At 41.2% G+C, this 19,027-nt stretch overlaps 1 protein-coding gene and 1 pseudogene across 1 annotated transcript in view; both read left to right on the forward strand.

Moving 5' to 3' along the window:
* LAMA4 (laminin subunit alpha 4) overlaps window positions 1-19,027 on the forward strand; it is a 146,581-nt gene that overhangs the window by 75,142 nt on the left and 52,412 nt on the right. Inside the window, exons 9-12 of the mRNA XM_028104167.2 lie at window positions 4,424-4,535; window positions 7,312-7,479; window positions 10,180-10,373; window positions 14,123-14,239. Coding sequence (XP_027959968.2) covers window positions 4,424-4,535; window positions 7,312-7,479; window positions 10,180-10,373; window positions 14,123-14,239 — 591 coding nt within the window. The remainder of the gene's footprint in view (window positions 1-4,423; window positions 4,536-7,311; window positions 7,480-10,179; window positions 10,374-14,122; window positions 14,240-19,027) is intronic.
* LOC114210039 (U4 spliceosomal RNA) lies at window positions 12,534-12,648 on the forward strand (annotated as a pseudogene).

The following is a 19,027-nucleotide window of genomic DNA, read 5'->3' on the forward strand; positions in this document are numbered from 1 at the left end:
CTTGAAACTTTCAGCTGTTTCCACTGACTCTTATTGAAAATAAGGTCCTTCTAACTATGACAGCCGTCCAGATGGTGTAAGAACCTGCTAAAAGATTTTGAAACAAATGCCCAGAGCTGGTCTTAATGACTTCTCAAGCATCCTTCAATCCTTTTATCTAGAAAAGTCTGTAATTGATTCTTAGAAAGATTTAAGAAAAGAGTTACCTTCGAAAGTCTTCTACCACGTAAGTAACTAATATTTGCCTTTAAATAGAGTGAAGGATTTCACTGCAGGTTCCCACAGTGATTTTTTTTTTTTAAATCACAGTAATGTTGCCTCTTGAACTTGAAAATACCTGCTTGCAAATTGTCACACAAATCTCATGAGACCCAAATCTCACAGTTCACATTAACCTAAAGTGACCAGTTTTTGTCCCAATCTTTATAACCAAGTCTCCTATAGCCCCTTTTAGGAAAATTCTACAGCCCGCTTACTTCTGGGAACCCCCTAAAGGATGTCCATGCGTTTGTATTCACAAATAGCCACCGCTCAAAATGACCTCACCTCCACCACTGCTGATCGTGTCTGTAAGAAAAGGCCAAAGACAATGTCAAGATTCCACTTTCCCACAATCCCAAGCCACCATGCTCAAAGTCAGAGTGGTACTAGGCTACAAGCAAAAGTGGAGGTGGTGGCCCTCTCTCGATCTCAGGGCTGCCCCTTGCCAACTGGACCTTGAAGTTGCAGTGCGGAGCCCCAAGTCACAGAGCCCAGTCTCTAAGGGCTGGTTCAGGAGGTGCTGCACCATCCCCTCCACTTCTCCATCTCCTCCATTTCCTCTGTCTCCACTCCACTCCTTCAGCCACAACAAAAGCTCCCTGCTTATCAATGCATCAAAGAGATGTTTAGGACTGGAAGAAAAGTAGGTCACCTGTATACATCAAAATCACCTGAGCCTCATCTCTGATCCTGACAGAAAGGTAGGGTAAAAAATAAGAATATGTTTCGATTCTGAAAGCATGACTTACAACCTGGTGTATAAGTGATTGTGCTAGCTGCTAGGGATACTGAAATGAAATAATAATATAGCATAAACCCAGCTCTCAAGCAGTTCACAGTCTAGCAGGGAAAACAGATACATAAAACAAAATAATTATAACATAGCATTCAATAAGAGAGGCATGGTACAAGCTAAAGAGAGAACTCTAAGGAAGAAATAATGAACTTTTTCACTAGGGGTACATGAGGGAACGCTTCTCAGAGAAGTTGAGTATTGACCCATGTATTCAAAAATGACTAGTTTATCAAGTACTTCCAAGCAAGAGAAAATACCACAAGAACAAAGAGATATTCATAGTGTGTTCTTAGAACTAGAAAACCTTTGACCTAGTAAAGATTAGCTGCAAGGCAAGGAACAGGGGATACTGCTGAAGAAATTCTCAGAGGCCAGATCATGAGGAACCTTGACCACCGCACTCAGGAACATGTGGCCTTCATCCTGTGGACTCTGGAGAACATTGAAGTATTTACATAGAACAATGAACTGATCAGATTTGAAATTTTGAAAACATTCCTCTACAGGAGGGATGATGGATTGGTGAGTGAAGACTCTGAAGGTATGGACACCAGTAGTCTGGAAAATTGCCTCAGTAATCTAGACAAGTGTGGTTGATTGCTACCTTGCCTTCATATGAAAAGAATTTGCAGTGATCAGGTATCAATCAAGACTGGTTGTATGGAACAGGAAGAGAGGCCAGAATGGCAGGCAGAATAAGAACAATTGGGTGACCAATTGACATGAGGATTAATAAGGAGGAAAGCTCTGGCTTGGAGAAATGCCTATTCTAAAATTACAGAATGGGGGCCCCTGGCTGGCTTAGTCAGTAGAGCCTGCAATTCTTGATCTCAGGGTGGTGAGTTCAAGCCCTACGTTGGGGGTAGAGATTACATTTAAATAAATAAATAAATAAATATCAAAAAATAAAGTTACAGAACGGGTTACTCTGGATATTTCTCTGTGGATGCCCAGAGGGTAGTTAGAGAAAGATTTGAGTCGGTAGCTCAGAGGAGAGATCCAGTCTGGAAAAGCTTTTAGAAGCCATCCATGTTCAGGAGATAGGGAAACCCACAGTAGGTATCCCGATACACATTCTGAAAATGGCACACCAGTATTCTAGCAGTGTTTCGTCCAGTAATGTTCTTATTTACGCTTGTCTCCCAGAGTGATTCCTAAAAGTTTCCCCCTTCACTTTCGAAAGTGTCACAGCTTAAGCAATAATGTATATGATCACCCTAGACACTGATTATCATCCTCACTTAGTCTGGTTGATTTTTTTTTTTTAAATCAGTAATCTAGATACACTACTCTTCATGCCCTGTATTACCGAAAAGTTCTTGCCACTTTTTATGTCAAATATGTACAAGGTGAATTTGCTGTTGAGGGGAGTAAATGATTCATCTATTTGTAATGTAAACCATCAATCGGTTTATAGCTGTGAGTTGATTGTTTAATTTCAGCTCTTCTTAAAGCAAGGTGCCCCGGTTTTACCAGAGGCCTATACCGTTATTTTTCTCCCAGGAGCAAAGTTACAGAAAAAATAAATAAAACTTTCAAATAAGGTATCACATCTATTAGAGCCAGTAAGTTTGCAATTTTAAAGTGATAGGCTGTGCTCTTTACCACTGATTCTTTTGTCAAACATAATGTGTATATCTAAGCGCCCTCTGGTGTTTGTCAGAAAGAAGTCTTCTTAGACGTATTCCAGCCTTGCCTTGCCTTTCATTGCTTCAATTCGAAGTTTCCTAAAAAGAAATAACGTTAAACGACAATAATTACAATAGGCCTTTTTCTTTGAAGGATTAAGCCAAAGTAAGAAAAATAATAATAATAAGTGTTGTGTTTTGCAAATATAATTTAAACTGGATCAAAAATCAACTTGTTGAAAATTTCTAGATGTTTTAAATGTTTGTGTTCATAATTTTTAGAAGCAGGGAGGGGTGATGTCAGAATAAGAGTCATCTTATTTTCTGCATCATATAATTTTAAAATGGGCACAGATTTCGTGTCTCTGGAAAGCATGAGAACAAGGCAAGAGGAAGACCGGCATTGGAGGAAGGAACACCCATGACTCAGAACGCAGGTGTCCATTCAGACAGCCCACTGTTTCCGGGAAGCGTCTGATGGTCGCATTACTGCTGCACAGGGAGCTTTATATGGAAGAGATTTGGGACTTGCTTGATAAAAAAAAAACCTCTAGGGCACGTGTTTGCTATGATACCATTTTTGCATTGTCTTCCTTGACTAAGGGCCACTTCTGTGGGTTATGCCTGGAAAGCATAAGAGCTTTTCCAGGTAAAACCATGGCATAATCGTCTGACTGGAACACTGGAGGAGAGGAGAGGCGTTTGACACAGCCACTCCCCTGTCCTGGTGAAACTGTGCAGTGAGTCTACGCGCACGCTGGGGGGCAGACCACCCTGCAGTCCACTCAGATGGGGCAGCGCTTTGTTAGAGAACCGAGCCAGAAAAGCACCAGATAAGGCGAACAGGCATCTACCAAGTGTCAGACAGAAGAACTCCTTCTCTGCTTACATATAGCCCATGAGCCAATCTTTCTAGTGCTAAAAGGAAGTACACAGTACACATCCCCACCGCCGTGCCTACAGGCCAGTGTCCTGGCCTTGAACCATTTCTTAGGTGAGCTTCTGTCCTTACACACGCAGAAATATGCACGTCCACATACACACCCACACGTGCTTCCAGAACCTGCATTTGAGTCGGGATTTCATCTTGACAAATACTACGTGGGAGCTCGGAAACAGAAGCTCCCCTGTGGAGAGAAGGGAGTCCGCTTCTCAGAGAAGAGTCTCATTCACTCCGAGCCAAATCTGCTTGAGTAGTTATTTGTACCCAAGTGCCATCAGTGTTGATGGGAATTTGGAATGCAGCACTGAAAACAGCATTGAGCCCAGTCAGCATAATCCTTTAAATCTCTGTGGTAATTCAGTGTCAGCGCTGGTTGGACCACCCAGGAGCTACTGGACGCAAGGAGCATTTCAAGGTCTGCCTACTTTCTCAACAATTTCCCCTGTGAAACTCTAAGCTCTTCCGTCAGCACAATGTCAGAGTGGTCAGCAGACACGGGTAATTTCCTAGTCTGGAACCATGAGATACAGTAAACCGAAGAGTAAATTCCATATGAAAGGCGGTTGGTTTGGACTGAACTGTGACTGATGGCATGGGAACACAGCTGATTTTATAGCATTCTGCGACACCAGCCTTCACGCATGATTTCTGGGACCATTTTATATGTTATAGAACTTTCACATGCCAAGGAAATTTATGTTTATGGAACATATTAGGCCCACCCACCACTACATGCACAGATAGAACATTCCCTTCTCATAAATTTAAGCTGCTGTTTATATGGATTATTTATAGGAAAGTCAATTCTCAAGAAGGGGCAAGCTGACCGAGAAGGAAAGCATGGATACCATTAACCACGCAACTCAGCTTGTGGAGCAAGCTCATGAGATGAGGGATAAAATTCAAGGTAAATATATTCTCTTCTCATGCAGCTTAATGTCAAGGACTCATTCATGTTGTTAACAACAACAAAAATATGGCTACTGTTAGTGTTCACTATGTGCCAGAAACTGTTGTTATAGTGTTATATATAAGGTACTATATATGCATTTATGATATTTTATATGTATTACATATAAGGTCTTCCAGTTTGTCCATCTAGGATTTCTGAGCATTCACCCCTACTTACTATCCATTGGTTGTAGAATCATTCCCTTTCCAGGCATTTCAAGGAAGTGGAATTCCAGAATACCCTTTCAGCAGAAGAAATGGAATGCTATGGTGTCTCTAAAATGAAAAAGTTGAGTAGGAGTCATGTTTTTCTGGACTATTTGCAGCAAAAACACTGCCTTTAGAGTGGCAGGAAACTGTCCACTAGTCCAAATTGTCCTAAGCTCTCTCTATGATGCCATTTCCCCAAGACCAGGCAAGCAACATGCTCTGGTCCCCAGGCCAGAAGAAAAGCCTGGAGGGGTCGTGTGAGATTTCTTTGCCCTAAAGCACTGTGGCAGATTTTACCTTCCCTCTTAGAGGAGTACTTATTTGTGCTCTAACTTCTGATAAGTGTTGGCTGTATTTTGAAGACTACCTTAATAGCCCACTGAAAGCCAGCCTCCCATTTACCAACAGAAAACAGGCACTTTCACTTGTTCTAAAATAAAGAGAATTTCCTTGGCTTACAGTCTGCGAAGATACAATATTTGTGTGTTTCCATAGCTTTAATCCTATATATGAAGAGCTGGGTGACAACACCAAGTGCATCTCAGGGCACAATGGCAGCAAAGGAGCCCACAGTGGGAAAGTCGCATCTTTATCCTGAGGTATAGGGAACATATTCTGGGCAGAGGGATGAATGGAGCCAAGATGAGACATTTGCTATATTTCCTTTGGTGGCTATAATACACAATAAAAATAAATAACATTCATTTCAAACACCTCCCCCAACCCCGTTCTCACTGTTTCATGCTTTTGCATCTGCCAATAAAATTTTTTTTTCATTTTAGAGTTACTATTTTTTTTTCAAAAAGTAAGATTGAACCTAGATGAGCTGACCTCATCTAATTAAGAAATAAATGCCCCTCTAGGCAGCAAATAAAGCTAGCATCCTAGTAAGCCATTCAGAGAAAATAATTCACCTTTGCTGTTACAAATTTTTTATTCTAATGTGTTTCATTTGGAAGGAATCTAAGCCCTCTATTTGACCCTTTAAGCATAGGAAAAGGTGAAAGACATACAAAAAAAATGTAAATGGGAAACAATAATTTCCATCAGTTTACCTTTTAAAAATAATGTATGAATAGTCTCCAAAGACTAAGGCAAAAATGTTATTGTCTACATTTCCTTTTTCTAATCTACACCAGACATGGCTAAAATAAAACAGGCCAGAATTGAAAATGTAATATTTGGATCAAAATGCCAGAGAAGTCAGCGCTGCAAGGGATAGATCTAAGGCGGGTGCAGGGACTCTATTGTTTTGTTTATTTCCAGAGTTAAGATTATAGATTTCACTTGAAAAGTGAATGTTTAATCCCTTCATAGTTTTGTTTCTAGCATATCTTGGTTTCCCCATAACTTCCTCAGTAATATTTACAGTGTTAAAAACCTCTTACCCCGTTCATCTCCTTTCCTTCAGAATTCAGGGATGCTACACAGTACCAAGAGTGTGTCTTTCCTTTTTCCCAACCATCTGTAAAATAACTCCTAGTGACCTTCAGGCTATTATCCATATAAAATACGAGCCTTTATCTGGTATGATTTATGTGACACCAGTGTTTGTTTACCCATCTTGTCTGGCCAACCGCATAGATCATAGTAAACCACAGACACACAATTTCATTTATGCCAGGAAGATAAAATGCTTCTTCCCAGAGCTGTCAGAGGACAAGGTGGCAATTACATAACTTTCATCTGATCATATTTAGTAGGAAGAGAAAGTCAGAGAACAACTCAGCTCTGCTGGTATTTAGACAATGCATCTAATCCCTCTGAGCATCAGCAATCCCTTTGGTTCTAAAATTCTCCAGAAGTGGGGTGAAAATGACTCAGAATCAAAATGGCCCAATCTTGACAGTCATACTACAGAAGGCAGATAGCAATTGCAAAGTATGTGTGTGTGTGTGTGTGTGTATACAAAATATATAAATATATATATATGTATTAATGAACAAAAACTCACATCACAATATAACAAACCTTTATTTTTATATCTGGTCTGTAGAATAATATGAAAGATCCACTTGAACAACTATTAATATACTCTCATTTTGGTTTAGAGCTTTGGTCAGATCCTTGGCTAAAATATAATTAATACCTCTGACACATCCTACATATGACAGGAGATACATCAGAGGATTTTCTCCAAGTTATGTATTTTATATAAAAGTTTGATCAAAGACCCCAGATTTGTGGGCCTTCGATGTTAATGTTCGGGAATTGCTATGGAAACCAGACACAGCTGAAGTTAGGACAAGCTTTGTATTAATCCCATTCTGAAGACACCAAATGAATGGGAAACAGAGTTATTTCCTCAAGTTTTACTTCTCCTTGGAATATATGGTGAATTCCAGTGCTGACACCGGTATTTGCAGTGTGAACATCAGTACACTGTCTTTGAATGAAACTCTCTTTCCATTTTAGGATCAGCCCTGCCCTTTGCCCTCACTCTCCATATATTTAGTGGCATCACTGTGAAATGCCCAGACACCTCACCCTGCTTTCTTCTCTCACTGTGTCCTTCCTTTCAGAGATCAACAACAAGATGCTCTATTATGGAGAAGAGCAGGAACTTACCTCTGAGGAAATCTCTGAGAAGCTGGTGTTGGCCCAGAAGATGCTTGAGGAGATCAGACGCCGTCAACCATTTCTCACACAAAGGGAGCTAGTGGATGAAGAAGCAGACGAAGCCCATGAACGTAGGTGTTTTCAACTCCTAGGACGCAGCACGTGTCGGCTTCCTTTGTGGGTCCAAGAGAGGATACTGAGCCACAGGGGAACATTTGGTCAAAGCAAGCAATGCCCAATATTTGCAGATTTTTTAAAAAATATTTTATTTATTTATTTGAGAGAGAGAGAGCGCACGCGCGTGCAAGCACGCATGAGTTGAGGGGAGGGGCAGAGGGAGAAGGAGAAGCAGACTCCCGAACGAGCAAGAAGCCCAACACAGGGCTAGATCCCAGGGCCCAGGAATCATGACCTGAGCCGAACGCAGACACTTAACCAACTGGGCCACCCAGGTGCCCCTAGTTGCAGCTGTTTAGAATTTAATACATGGCCTCAGGGACTCAGTCAGGACAACTTACCTGTATGATCAAGATTTTTAGATCCAGGCCCAACCTTGAGCTTTTGAAAAACAGCTGAGATTCCACATAGAATCTATAGACCTTAAACTCCTGAGGAGAAGATATAGGGACTTTACAGTTGGTGAAAATGTATAAAACAGGAGAAGAAAAACTAAGGGGAACCACTTTTCAGAACTACAATAAAAGAAATCACGTATCAAGAAGGCAGTAAAACTACAAGCCCAGCAACATTCATGTTCTGAGGTCTGGGAATGACTTTTAATGAACTTTTAACCTCCAGTGCAAATTGAACATTTCCTTTAATGATGAATGTAGGCAAGAAACCACAGTAGTATTAGCGAACCTATGACTTGGTCACTCAGTTATCAATGACTATCTAACAATTCACTCCAAACGTATTCATTCATTTTTCTGTTTTTAAGATTTTATTTATTTGACAGAGACACAGCGAGAGAGGGAACACAAATAGAGGGAGTGGGAGAGGGAGAAGCAGGCTTCCCGCTGAGCAGGGAGCCCAATGCAGGGCTCGATCCCAGGACCCTGGGATCATGACCTGAGCCAAAGGCAGACGCTTAACGACTGAGCCACCCAGGCACCCCAAACGTTTTCATTTAAAATAACCATGTATTTGATCATGATTTCACTGGCAATTTGGGCTCAACTCAACCTGGACAGCTCATCTCTGCTCCATGTAGCAGGAGCTGGGCTCCTTCAGATGTCTGGGACCTTGGCGAGGATTGCTGGGCCTTTCCCCCTTGTGGGGTGTGACCCTCACGGAGTCTCACCCAGGCTCATTCAAATGGCAGCAGCCTTCCAGGAAGGCAAGAATGGAACTCAGCTGTGTCAAATCTATCCTACTGACCCACACTGGCCCAGATTAATGGTGTGAGGAAATAGACTCTACTCCTGATGGGAAGAGCTGCAAAGAATTTTTGTCCATTTTAATCTACACAATCAACATAAGAAGCCACGGATTTGGGTATTGGATTTTAGCTGCACTCTGATCTCACAACATTCAGTTCATCAGTAATTCAAAATTATGTAGTTATTTGTCCCACCTCTAGATCTTGTTATTTCAGACTTAATAAAAAAGCACATGTATTGTTATATCGCCACTTAGTTTTTTAATATTTTGGTCTTCTTTTGAAGTCTATGTATTTTATTTTATACATTTTAAAATACATGATAAGAAGGGGCCTGAAGGCTTCACTGGATTGCAAAGAGGCCCATGGCACAAAAAGGGTTAAGAACACCTGCTCTGCATTATTTCCCTACCATCATTACTATCAACTTCTAAAAATTATTGTGACTATTCCAGAAGAGGAACATTCTTCACCTAAAGGCATGTTACCATAACAAATGTATAAAGTCTTAGAAACAGTAAGAACTCAAGAGGAATCTCAGGCCCCATATCTGGGTCAGGATGAAGCCAGGGCTCGGGAAGCCTGGAGCTCTGATGTCACAGACAAATGCTTTCACACTTCTTGCCTGTTTTAGAATGTAATGAGTCTGCCCTGGGGAAATGAAACCAATCACATCTCCCACTTAGCCACCTTCCACCTGGTCAATGCATGTTTAACCACTTTCTTTACTCAGTCATGAACGTGTATCTTCTGCTCGCAGTGATGAAAGAAAATACAAAACCTTGAAAAGTCAGACTGATAGTCCCTGAAGAAAAAGAGAATTAAGGCACGTAGTCAATGCATGTTACTTTGATCAGAGAATTAAGACATATACAGAATTTAAGAATATATCCTTGCCATTGAATCTTCATACCACCCAAAATAATGGTTTAGGTTTGATCTGAAGAAGCTACCTAAAAGCAATTGCCTGAAGAGAATACAGAAAATGTCGGCAACAGATAAGATAATTTTTTTTATTTTTTTAAGAGTAAAACTATAGTATATCCAAACCCCTTTGTCTGGTAAAATTATTAATAATCTGGGTAATAATAAACATAATATAATGACATGGCTTCCACAAAAAAATAATAAACATAATATAATGACATGGTTTCCACAAAAAACATAATCTCGATGGAAAACCTAATCAAACTCTTTTTTTTTGGCTAACTGTCATCCAGGGACTCTCAAACCCTACAACATAGTTTTTCTTTCTTCAAACATAAAGCATGTGGCTATTTTTATGAACAACAGCTTCAGTCTCTATTGCTAAGGAAGGCAGGGCCTGACAAGTTTGTGTCTTTGCTAAATGCCAGATGGAATGAGAGGAGGCAGGAGAAGCCCAGACTGAGATGGAATGAGAGGAGGCGGGAGAAGCCCAGACTGAGGTTCTGTGTCCATTTCTCCCCAGTGTTGAACCAGGCTGAGAGTTGGCAGCGGCTGTCCAATGATACTCGCTCTCTATTCCCTGTCGTTCTGGAGCAGCTGGATGACTACAGTGCTAAGTTGTCAGACCTCCAGGAATCACTGGACCAGGCTCTTGACCACATCAGGGATGCTGAAGACATGAACAGAGCCACGGCAGCCAAGCAGCGGGACCACGAGGTACAGTGGACACGTTACCTGTAAATGCATTTCAGACATATACAACACAAAGTTTTAACAAGAAGGAACGGTTGGCATGCAATTTTTTAAAAATATTGATATACTCAAGCATTCATATTTTTTAAATATTTATGCATTTTTGCCACTGTAATTTGCTAATGTAACTGTGTGCACCTAAAATCGAGTTGAAAGCATTATAATTGTTTAGCTTCTGCATTGATAAGAATGCAATTGTTCTTGGTGCTTGTGTCTGTGTGTATGGATATGTTGTTCTGGCAAGTAAGTTAGCAATGTGCTATTCCTATGTCTACCATTTTTTTTTTTTAATTGAGAGCACTGGAACACCAAAGCAACCCAGAACCATGTTTTAAGAAGGGTATGTGTAATTTCTGGAAAGGTATGATAAGCAAATCCCACAGCCTGGCTGGTCAGCAGCCACAGGGAAAGGGAGTCTAATTCAAGCCAAAGGTCATGCAAATACAAAGAGGTGAGAGAAATTCCCAGACATAGCCACAGCTTGCAAAGGCAGGCATCCCTATGGGGCCAGGATCTGGGCATGCCCACCTTTGGGGCTTAGATCTGGTGGTGGTCACGGCTGTTCCAAGCAGTGTAGGCATTCAAAACCACCACCATCGAGAGGAGCCATCTTCTGCTAGAAAGACACGTGCATCTTTGGACATGTTTATAAAGATCAGAGTGAAATAGCAATGTCAAAAACTAGGAAGCAATTATGAGAATAATTCAGTTATGCTCGTAATTCAGTTATGTTCGCTTTTATTGTCTGCAAACCAACTTAAGTGAGATTCTCCACCCAGATTTTCAGTCATCTGAAAATGATGAAATTTGAAAAAATATCAAAAATCTGAAAAAAATTTCAACCATCTCTCAGTAAGCCTCTGGAAATTTTCCTAAGTAAAAGTGAATTACCCTTATCACCACCATTTTCTAATAGGAGCAACCGCTCAGCCAGTATTTTTTTTTTAGAATAACAATGGTCAGGATAGCGGCCAAAACAGCCTCCGGGTTTCTCCCCTCCATTCTTGCTCCCTTCCCACACCCCTAACCCACCAGCCTGAGCAGCCGCCCCCATCACAGTTCGGACCGCATTACCTGCTCTGTTAAAACCCTTCATCTTTTCCTTCTGACCCTAGAGCAGTGCCTTTGACACTGCAGCTTGTGAACCACGGGGTGATCATAAAATAAGTTTGGAGGGTTGTAAACAGCCTTTTATTTTTTTCAATTGAAGTATAGTTGAATAACTAGCATTTTCTAAAAAGAAAAGAAAGAATAGATTAGAAACCGTCAAAGCGCATCACCTGTAAGAAAGTATGGTTTCATCGCATTTCTGCTTCGGCGCTGCAGCATAAATTGCACTTTTTACTGTGGGTCACGGTTAAGAACATTTGACGCCCTGTCCTATAGGACAGCCTATGCCCCTTCACATGCCATGAGGGACCTTGTCTGATCCACCCTTGCCAGCCTCCTTGGTCTCATCTGTTGCGGAGTCCCTGCCTCCCACGTTCAGTTCAGGCAGTATCACACTCCCTGTAATCCTGTCTGCCTGCAACACAGACGTCTTTCCCAGGCGTCACCTCCTCCGGGAGGCCTACCCCCCATTCCCAGGTGAACAGGCGCTCTCCTCAGCAATCCCCATAATGCACCTTGTGACATTCCCGTTTCTGTATCGCGATCATCCCTTAACGGCCCTGTCTTCCCTACTCAGCTTGAGTGTTGCAATTTCACACTTCACAGACCTACAGCACAGCTTGGAAAAGAGTAACAGCAAATTTCCAGTCTTTTTACAAAACCAAAAATAACCACACAGTTTAATCATTCTGATATGTGCAAATGGTAGCCACACGACTAATAATTGCATTATTTATCTCACCATCCTGCTCTCACCCCAAAGGGTAATAGAATGATAAAAATCTTTGTCAGATGAGTGTAAGATTCTATATTTTAAAAGGCACTGTTCAGAGAAGCCCTTAAACCAAAGCTCTGCCTTCCTAGGACTGTTTCTATCATTTTTTGTAAGGATCAGGAAACTTTTATTATTCGTTGCATTTGTGAAATGGATACTGAACATGCCTAATAGTGCTAATTGTGTGTCATTTCCATAATCATTGGTTTTCAAAACTCTCTTTTGTTCATATTGACCTTAGCTTTGCGCAGTGGCAGTATCGTAGCCAATGAGGTTTATCCGAGGCGCGATGATTGCTAATTGTTCATATTGACCTTCTTTCTGTGGGAGTATCTTTGTTTCAAAGCTAATTTTATTCATTTCCGTCTAATGCTATCTATGACGAGTACAGTATATGATAAGTGATAAGCCCCTTCCCTTGAAGCATATCATTTTCCAACTACCGCAAATGAACTTACCACTCAGCGCTGTTAACCGCAAGGCTTTGAAATCTGGCTAGGGCTTCAGGGCATTAGCTATATTCCCTTAAGGCGACCAGATACAAGAGCTTCCAGCAGGGGTCATATCTCAGACTCTCTAAAAGGAAAACCGCTCTGAAGGAGCTAAGTAATACCAACTTTTTTCACCTCCTTTCCTTACATAGTTCAATACCCATGCTTTAAAATATTGCTTTTGTGTAGAGCTGTATAACTACCTCTCCTTGAAGAGACAAGAATAATTAACCCAAGATAGTCACCCTGTATTAAGCTTGATGGATTTTGAGGGGAAATTGATTTTGTAGTGTTCTTGCATTAAGATGTTCGAATGGGATTCTTTTCTGTCCTTGGACCTGTATCTTCCCCTGTAGCAATGCGTTTGGAGAAGATGGTTTCCGTCTTCCTTCCCGCTAAATTAGAAAAGACTGCAGGCAGCGTGAAAGACACGAAGATGAACTTTGGAAGCTTTAACGTATGTCCTTCTATACCTGGGCTTCTGTAATTATTCCCACGATATCTTAGATAATACCACAAGTCATATATTTCACTCCCATTCATATTACCTTTTCTAAAGTTAACTTCAACTCATTTTTTACTCAGATTGTAAAATGAGTCTTACTTTTCCCTCTTGAAGTATCATTCTGGTTGCTTTCAAACTCCAAACTCATTTGAAGTGTTCTAATATTTCTTCAGAATCACAACATGCCTGCTTCTAGAACCCAACAGTGAAGGTAGAAATTAGGGCATTCATCTAAAAACCCTTGGGCCATTTCCCTCCTCAAAAAGTCTGAGCATCTAACATAAAGAACTCAGAGTGCTAGGACAGATCACAATTTTATACTTTAATAGTTGGGCCGTTTAAATTTTTTTAAAGGACTTTAAAATTGTTTTGTATATGCTTTATTTCCTATCCAGATGAGCTATTTGTGCCTGGCTCAAAGTCAGCACATGATAAACAGTTTTTTGATTTACTTCATTTTCCACTTACTGCCGATATAGAGCCTCTGTGAAATCCTGCATTCCGTGTTCCACTTTACGTTTATGGAGACAAAGCCAACGGCTCTCTCCGGAGTGGTCACTCTCTTTGAGGTGATGATGTGATAAGTAATAATCATAACTAAGGGCTTCAAAACTCCCAAAGTGCTCACTTTTGTTATCTCCATCTTATAAATGAGAAAACTGAGCATGACATGGGTAGAATTCCCCAAAGTCACACAACAATTAGGCGGGAGGGCTGGGATGGGAACCAAGATTTATCGGAGCAGAGACAGGAGGTGACATTGACCGCTCTCCTTGATGCTTCCTCTAAAGTGACCTTCTCTTCCACTCCCACTTATTCTTCGTTCCCATAGAAACAACACGAGAGAGTGAGGGAACAAATGGAAGGGGTGAACGGTTCTCTGAAGACGTCTTTGGATTCTCTGACAACGCCTCGTCTGACCCTTTCAGAACTTGATGATACAATAAAGGTAGGGATGCATGTGACATGTAGGTTTGTATTTATAGCAGATTGGAACAGCCGCTCAGTGTCACAGAACAATGATGGAATCCAATTCAAATCTGTCAAGTTCACTGGCACTATAGAAGCAAGATCAGGTGACTGAATTTTTCAGTTTCCTTCATCGTATGTTGGCACTACTCACATATGGCTATTTAAATTTAAATGTAATGACTTAAAATGAAATAAATTAAAACTGAATTCCTCAGTCGAATTAACCATATTTCAAGTGCTCCATAGCACCACATGTGGCTAATGGCTACTAAATTGGACAGCACAGATCTCCTTGCAGAAAGTGTGACTTAGACCCATCCTACTCACTCTTTACTCATAAGGTGTGTATTTAATAAGGCTAACATTCAAATCAATAAGAGACACATGTTAACATAGAAATCTTCTAGTAAAATGCAGTGAGCCAGACCATCCCCAAATTACTCTTAGCTCGTTTTTATTACCTTTGAAAGGATACCATTTTAAAGTCATCTGATCACCATCTCATCCTTGACTCTTTCAGCACCAAGCTCTCTGTCTTCCTCTCCATCCCTACTCCCATCACTATCTTGGTGACCTCAAAATCCAGATGGATGAGCCCGCCAGCTCTCAGACCTCCAGTTCCTATGACTTTTCCTGCCCAACAAGCCTTTCCTCCAGCCCACCCTGGTTATCCCTCCTATGGCCATACTCAGGTCTTGTCATCAATAACAGCACCTCCTCCCAAAACCTGGTATCAAGTCCCTCCCTCTCTGATCTCACTTACTCTGGAAAACCCACTCCAACAATTCTCTGGCCACATGGAGAGCTCCTCCAGCTCATACCCTCTTCTCATATCCTCTCTTCCCTCCTTAAGTAGCTAAAATGATCAATACAGTTGTCCCTCTTATCCATGGTTTTACTTTCCATGGTTTCAGTTACCCACAGTCAACCTCTGTCTAGAAGCAGATGCTCCTGCTTCTCACGTATCCTCACAAGGTCACTTGTAGCCTAACGCTACAGCATAATGCCTGCATCAGTCACCTCATTTCATGTCATCCCACAGGCGTTTTATCATCTCACATCAATACAAGAGGGGTGAGTCCAGTATAAGATATTTTGAGAGAGAGACCACATTCTCATAGCTTATATTACAGTATATTGTTACAACTGTTCTATTTTATTATTAGCTACTGTGGTTAAGCTCTTACTGAGCCTAATTTATAAGTTAAACTTTATCATAGGTTTGTATGCATAGGAAAACCATAGTATATATGGGGTTCGGTACCATCCCCAGTTTCAAGTACCCATTAAGGGTCTTGGAACTTATCCCCCGTAGATAAGAGGGGACTCTTGCATAATCATTATTTGCAAACACCCTTAACTTGTATACCCACCTCTTCCCCTACTGTACTCACGTGAGAATTCTATTCCCATACCCCAGTAAGCCCAAGTATCCCAGCATCATGGCCATACCAGCAAAGCCAACATAATGAACAGCCCAACCTCCACGTCTATCAATCTGGCTGGTGAATTTGCTTCATGCTTTACTAAAAAATAAGAACAAAGAGAAGAGAACTTCCCTAATCTTTCCTCCCCAGTTCTACCAGCCCACATATATCTGTATTCACACTTGTACCTTCCTTCCTCGTATAAGTAACGAAGCGCCCCTTCTGTTATCGAAGTTCCACCTCCCCACCTGTGCTCTGAGTCCCATTCTTCCTCAGCTCAGTACTCCCCAAAGTATCCCCTCTCTCTTCTGTGTCATCCAATTCTTATTCTCTATTGAACCATTACTACCAAAATGTTAACATGTTCTAAGGATTTCCTGTTCTTTAAAAGAGGAAAGACCTTGCCTATATCCCCTCTAATCTCTGCCCCATTACTCTACTCTGCTCAGCTTCACAGCAAAACACCTCAAGAGTCATTTACCATTGTCATTTCTACCTCCCAGCCCCTCACTCTCTTTTGTACCCAACCCACTCCAAATGGGATTTCATGCCCATGCACTGAGACGGTTATCCTGGTCATCAGTGAACTCAACATAAGCCAAAACTGTGGTTGCTTCTCCCTCCTCAGCGTTCTTAGCCTCCCTGCTGATTAACCTTTCCTCCTTATTTAAACACTGGAGAGCTTTCACCCTGGCTCTGCCAGTACCCCGCTCACCTGGTCCTCCTCCCATCTCACTGGCCATTTTTTCCCAGCCTCTTCTGCTAGCTTCATCTCTACACATCTTCTATGTAGTAAATATTTTAGGCTCTGCAGGCCACATTTAACCACTCTCTCTTCTTTTTTATTTTTTGTTTGTTTTTATTTTTTACAAAAAGTAATACTCTTTAAAAATGTAAATAATATTCTTAGCTAGGAGCTATGTAAAAACAGGCCTTGAGCCATTTTTGGCCCAGAACTCTGTCCATCCCCGCTCTGGTATAATGACTGGCTCAGTTCTCAGTCCTGGGCCCTCTTTGGTACTTACACTTTCTCCCTAGTTAATCCCATTGAATCCCATGGCTTTAAAGAACAATTATATGCATGGTCCCACAATTTATACCTCCAACTTTCATACTTCCACTGAGTCCCAAACTCTTATATCCAAATGCTTACTTGAAGTTTTCAAGGAAGAACTCCGTGTGGTGTATAGCAGAATCATAATTTTACCTGCCACTTGGCTGTGTAATAGACATATCAGACTTAACATATTCTGGGCACCTGGGTGGCTCAGTTGGTTAAGCGACTGCCTTCGGCTCAGGTCACGATCCTAGAGTCCCAGGATCAAGTCCCACATCGGGCTCCCCGCTCAGCGGGGGGTCTGCTTCTCCCTCTGACCCTACCCCCTCTTGGGCTCTCTCTCTCTCTCACTCTCTCTCAAATAAATAAATAAAAACTTAAAAAAAAAAAACTTAACATATTCTGAATAAAACCTGTTCCTTCCCTAGTCTTCCCCACTCCAGTAAGTGACACAACCCCCTTTGCTCCAATCAAAATTCTGGAGTCATTGTTGATTTCTCCTTTCCCCTCCCTCCCATTTCAACAAGACCTATTGACCTTAACTCCAAAATGAGTCCTGATTCCTGACCACTCCCTTCTCTGCTACTCCTCTGTAGTCCAAGCCACCTCATCGCCAGCATGAACTACCCAAGGGGCCTCCTACTGAGTCATTTGCCTCCACATTTGCCCCTCAAGACTCATTCTCTATGCAGTAGCAGAACAATCTCATAAAAACATAATCAGATCACATTATTTCTCCTTCATAAAACCTCCAGTGACATTTAGAGTCAGAAACAAGCTCATTTTACCATGGGTCATGAGACCCTAAGTGACCTGGCTCTGGCCCAGCTCTCTACCTCATTCTGTATATTTCTCCCCAACTCACTACCCTCCAGCCCACTCCTCTCTGTTACCCTCCAACTCTGCTCTGTTTTTCAAACACACCATACTTTTCCTTGTCTCCAGCTCTTCAAATGGCTGTTATCCTTGTGAACATTCAATTCAGAGGGGGTTCTTACCCTCAATCACCCTCCAACCCATCCCACCTATTGTATTTTATTCAAAATGCTTTTTACTCCCTGAAATTAACTTGTTCAATTATTTGATCTCTTGTTTATCATCTATAATTCCCACTAGGTTTTAAATTACTGGAAAGCAGAGACTGTATTCATAGCTATGTATTCTATCTCCTAAAAGAGTGCCTTGCACATAGTGGGCATATGATGAATATTTGTTGAATGAGTTAATGAGTAAAGGTGGAATGTCCATGGTATTCTTCCTGTTTATACAACTAAATATAATTTTTTTCAAAGTATTTTTCCACAGCTGACCTACCAAATGAGTAGAGACTTAATACTCTCTCCATAGAAATAAACCCTCTGTGCTAGGAACTATGTTACATTCTGGGAATACAAAAATAAATTAGCACAGTTCTTGCCTTCTACAGTCATGTAGTTTGGTGGGTGGAAAAATCAGGTAAAATGATTATAGTAGTGTGGCACATGGACAATAGAAATATATGGCAACACTGAACTCATCCTAGAGAAATTAGGGATGGCTTCATAAAGGAATTGATATTTGAGCTGAAATTGGAAGGATGAGTAGAACTTTTCCAGATGGGTCAGACAAAAAAGAAAACAAAGTTATCCTGGACAGAGAAAATATTATGTGAAACAGGCACAGGGGGTCAGAAAAAAATCATGGAGCATTAAAACATAAGTTAGTGAAGTTTGGACCATGGTACGTAATGTGGTGGGGAGACATGAGAAATGGTAAGATTGATGAGAGCGGAGCGATCAGTTGATGAAGCCACCTGAGTAATCAGATTTGTTCCCGTAGAGCAATTGGCTGATTCTGAGAGGGAAAATAACGTGATCAGATTTGCTTACTAGAAAGATTACCATTCCTGTAGGATGGTGTAGAGTGGGTTAAAAGATTCAAAGTCTGGGCTGGGAGAGAGGAGTTAGATTATTCAGAAAGGGAAGGGCTGAGTCAAGTCTGAGCTACACCAACTTTTAAAGTCTCCTTCTTAGACAGTGAAACAGGAGACTCAGGAGAGAGCAATGTCACAGAAGCTAGGGAAAGAGAGTTTTAAGGCAAAGGCAGTGACCAAGACTGTCACAAACCAGAGATAAATCCAGTAAATAAAGACAGGCAAGTGTCAAATGGATCTGGCAATATGGTGTCTGACACTGGGGACCTTGGCAAGAACCATTTTTGTGGAATGCACAGCATCAATAAAGAAAAGAAGCTGGAGGGGAAGCTAGAGTCGAGGAATAGGTTTTGTTTGTTTGTTTTTAAC

Source organism: Eumetopias jubatus, unplaced genomic scaffold (genome assembly GCF_037043125.1).
Source record: "Eumetopias jubatus isolate StellerSeaLion01/CBP00866 unplaced genomic scaffold, mEumJub1_p1.0 scaffold_6, whole genome shotgun sequence".
Lineage (NCBI taxonomy): Eukaryota > Metazoa > Chordata > Mammalia > Carnivora > Otariidae > Eumetopias > Eumetopias jubatus.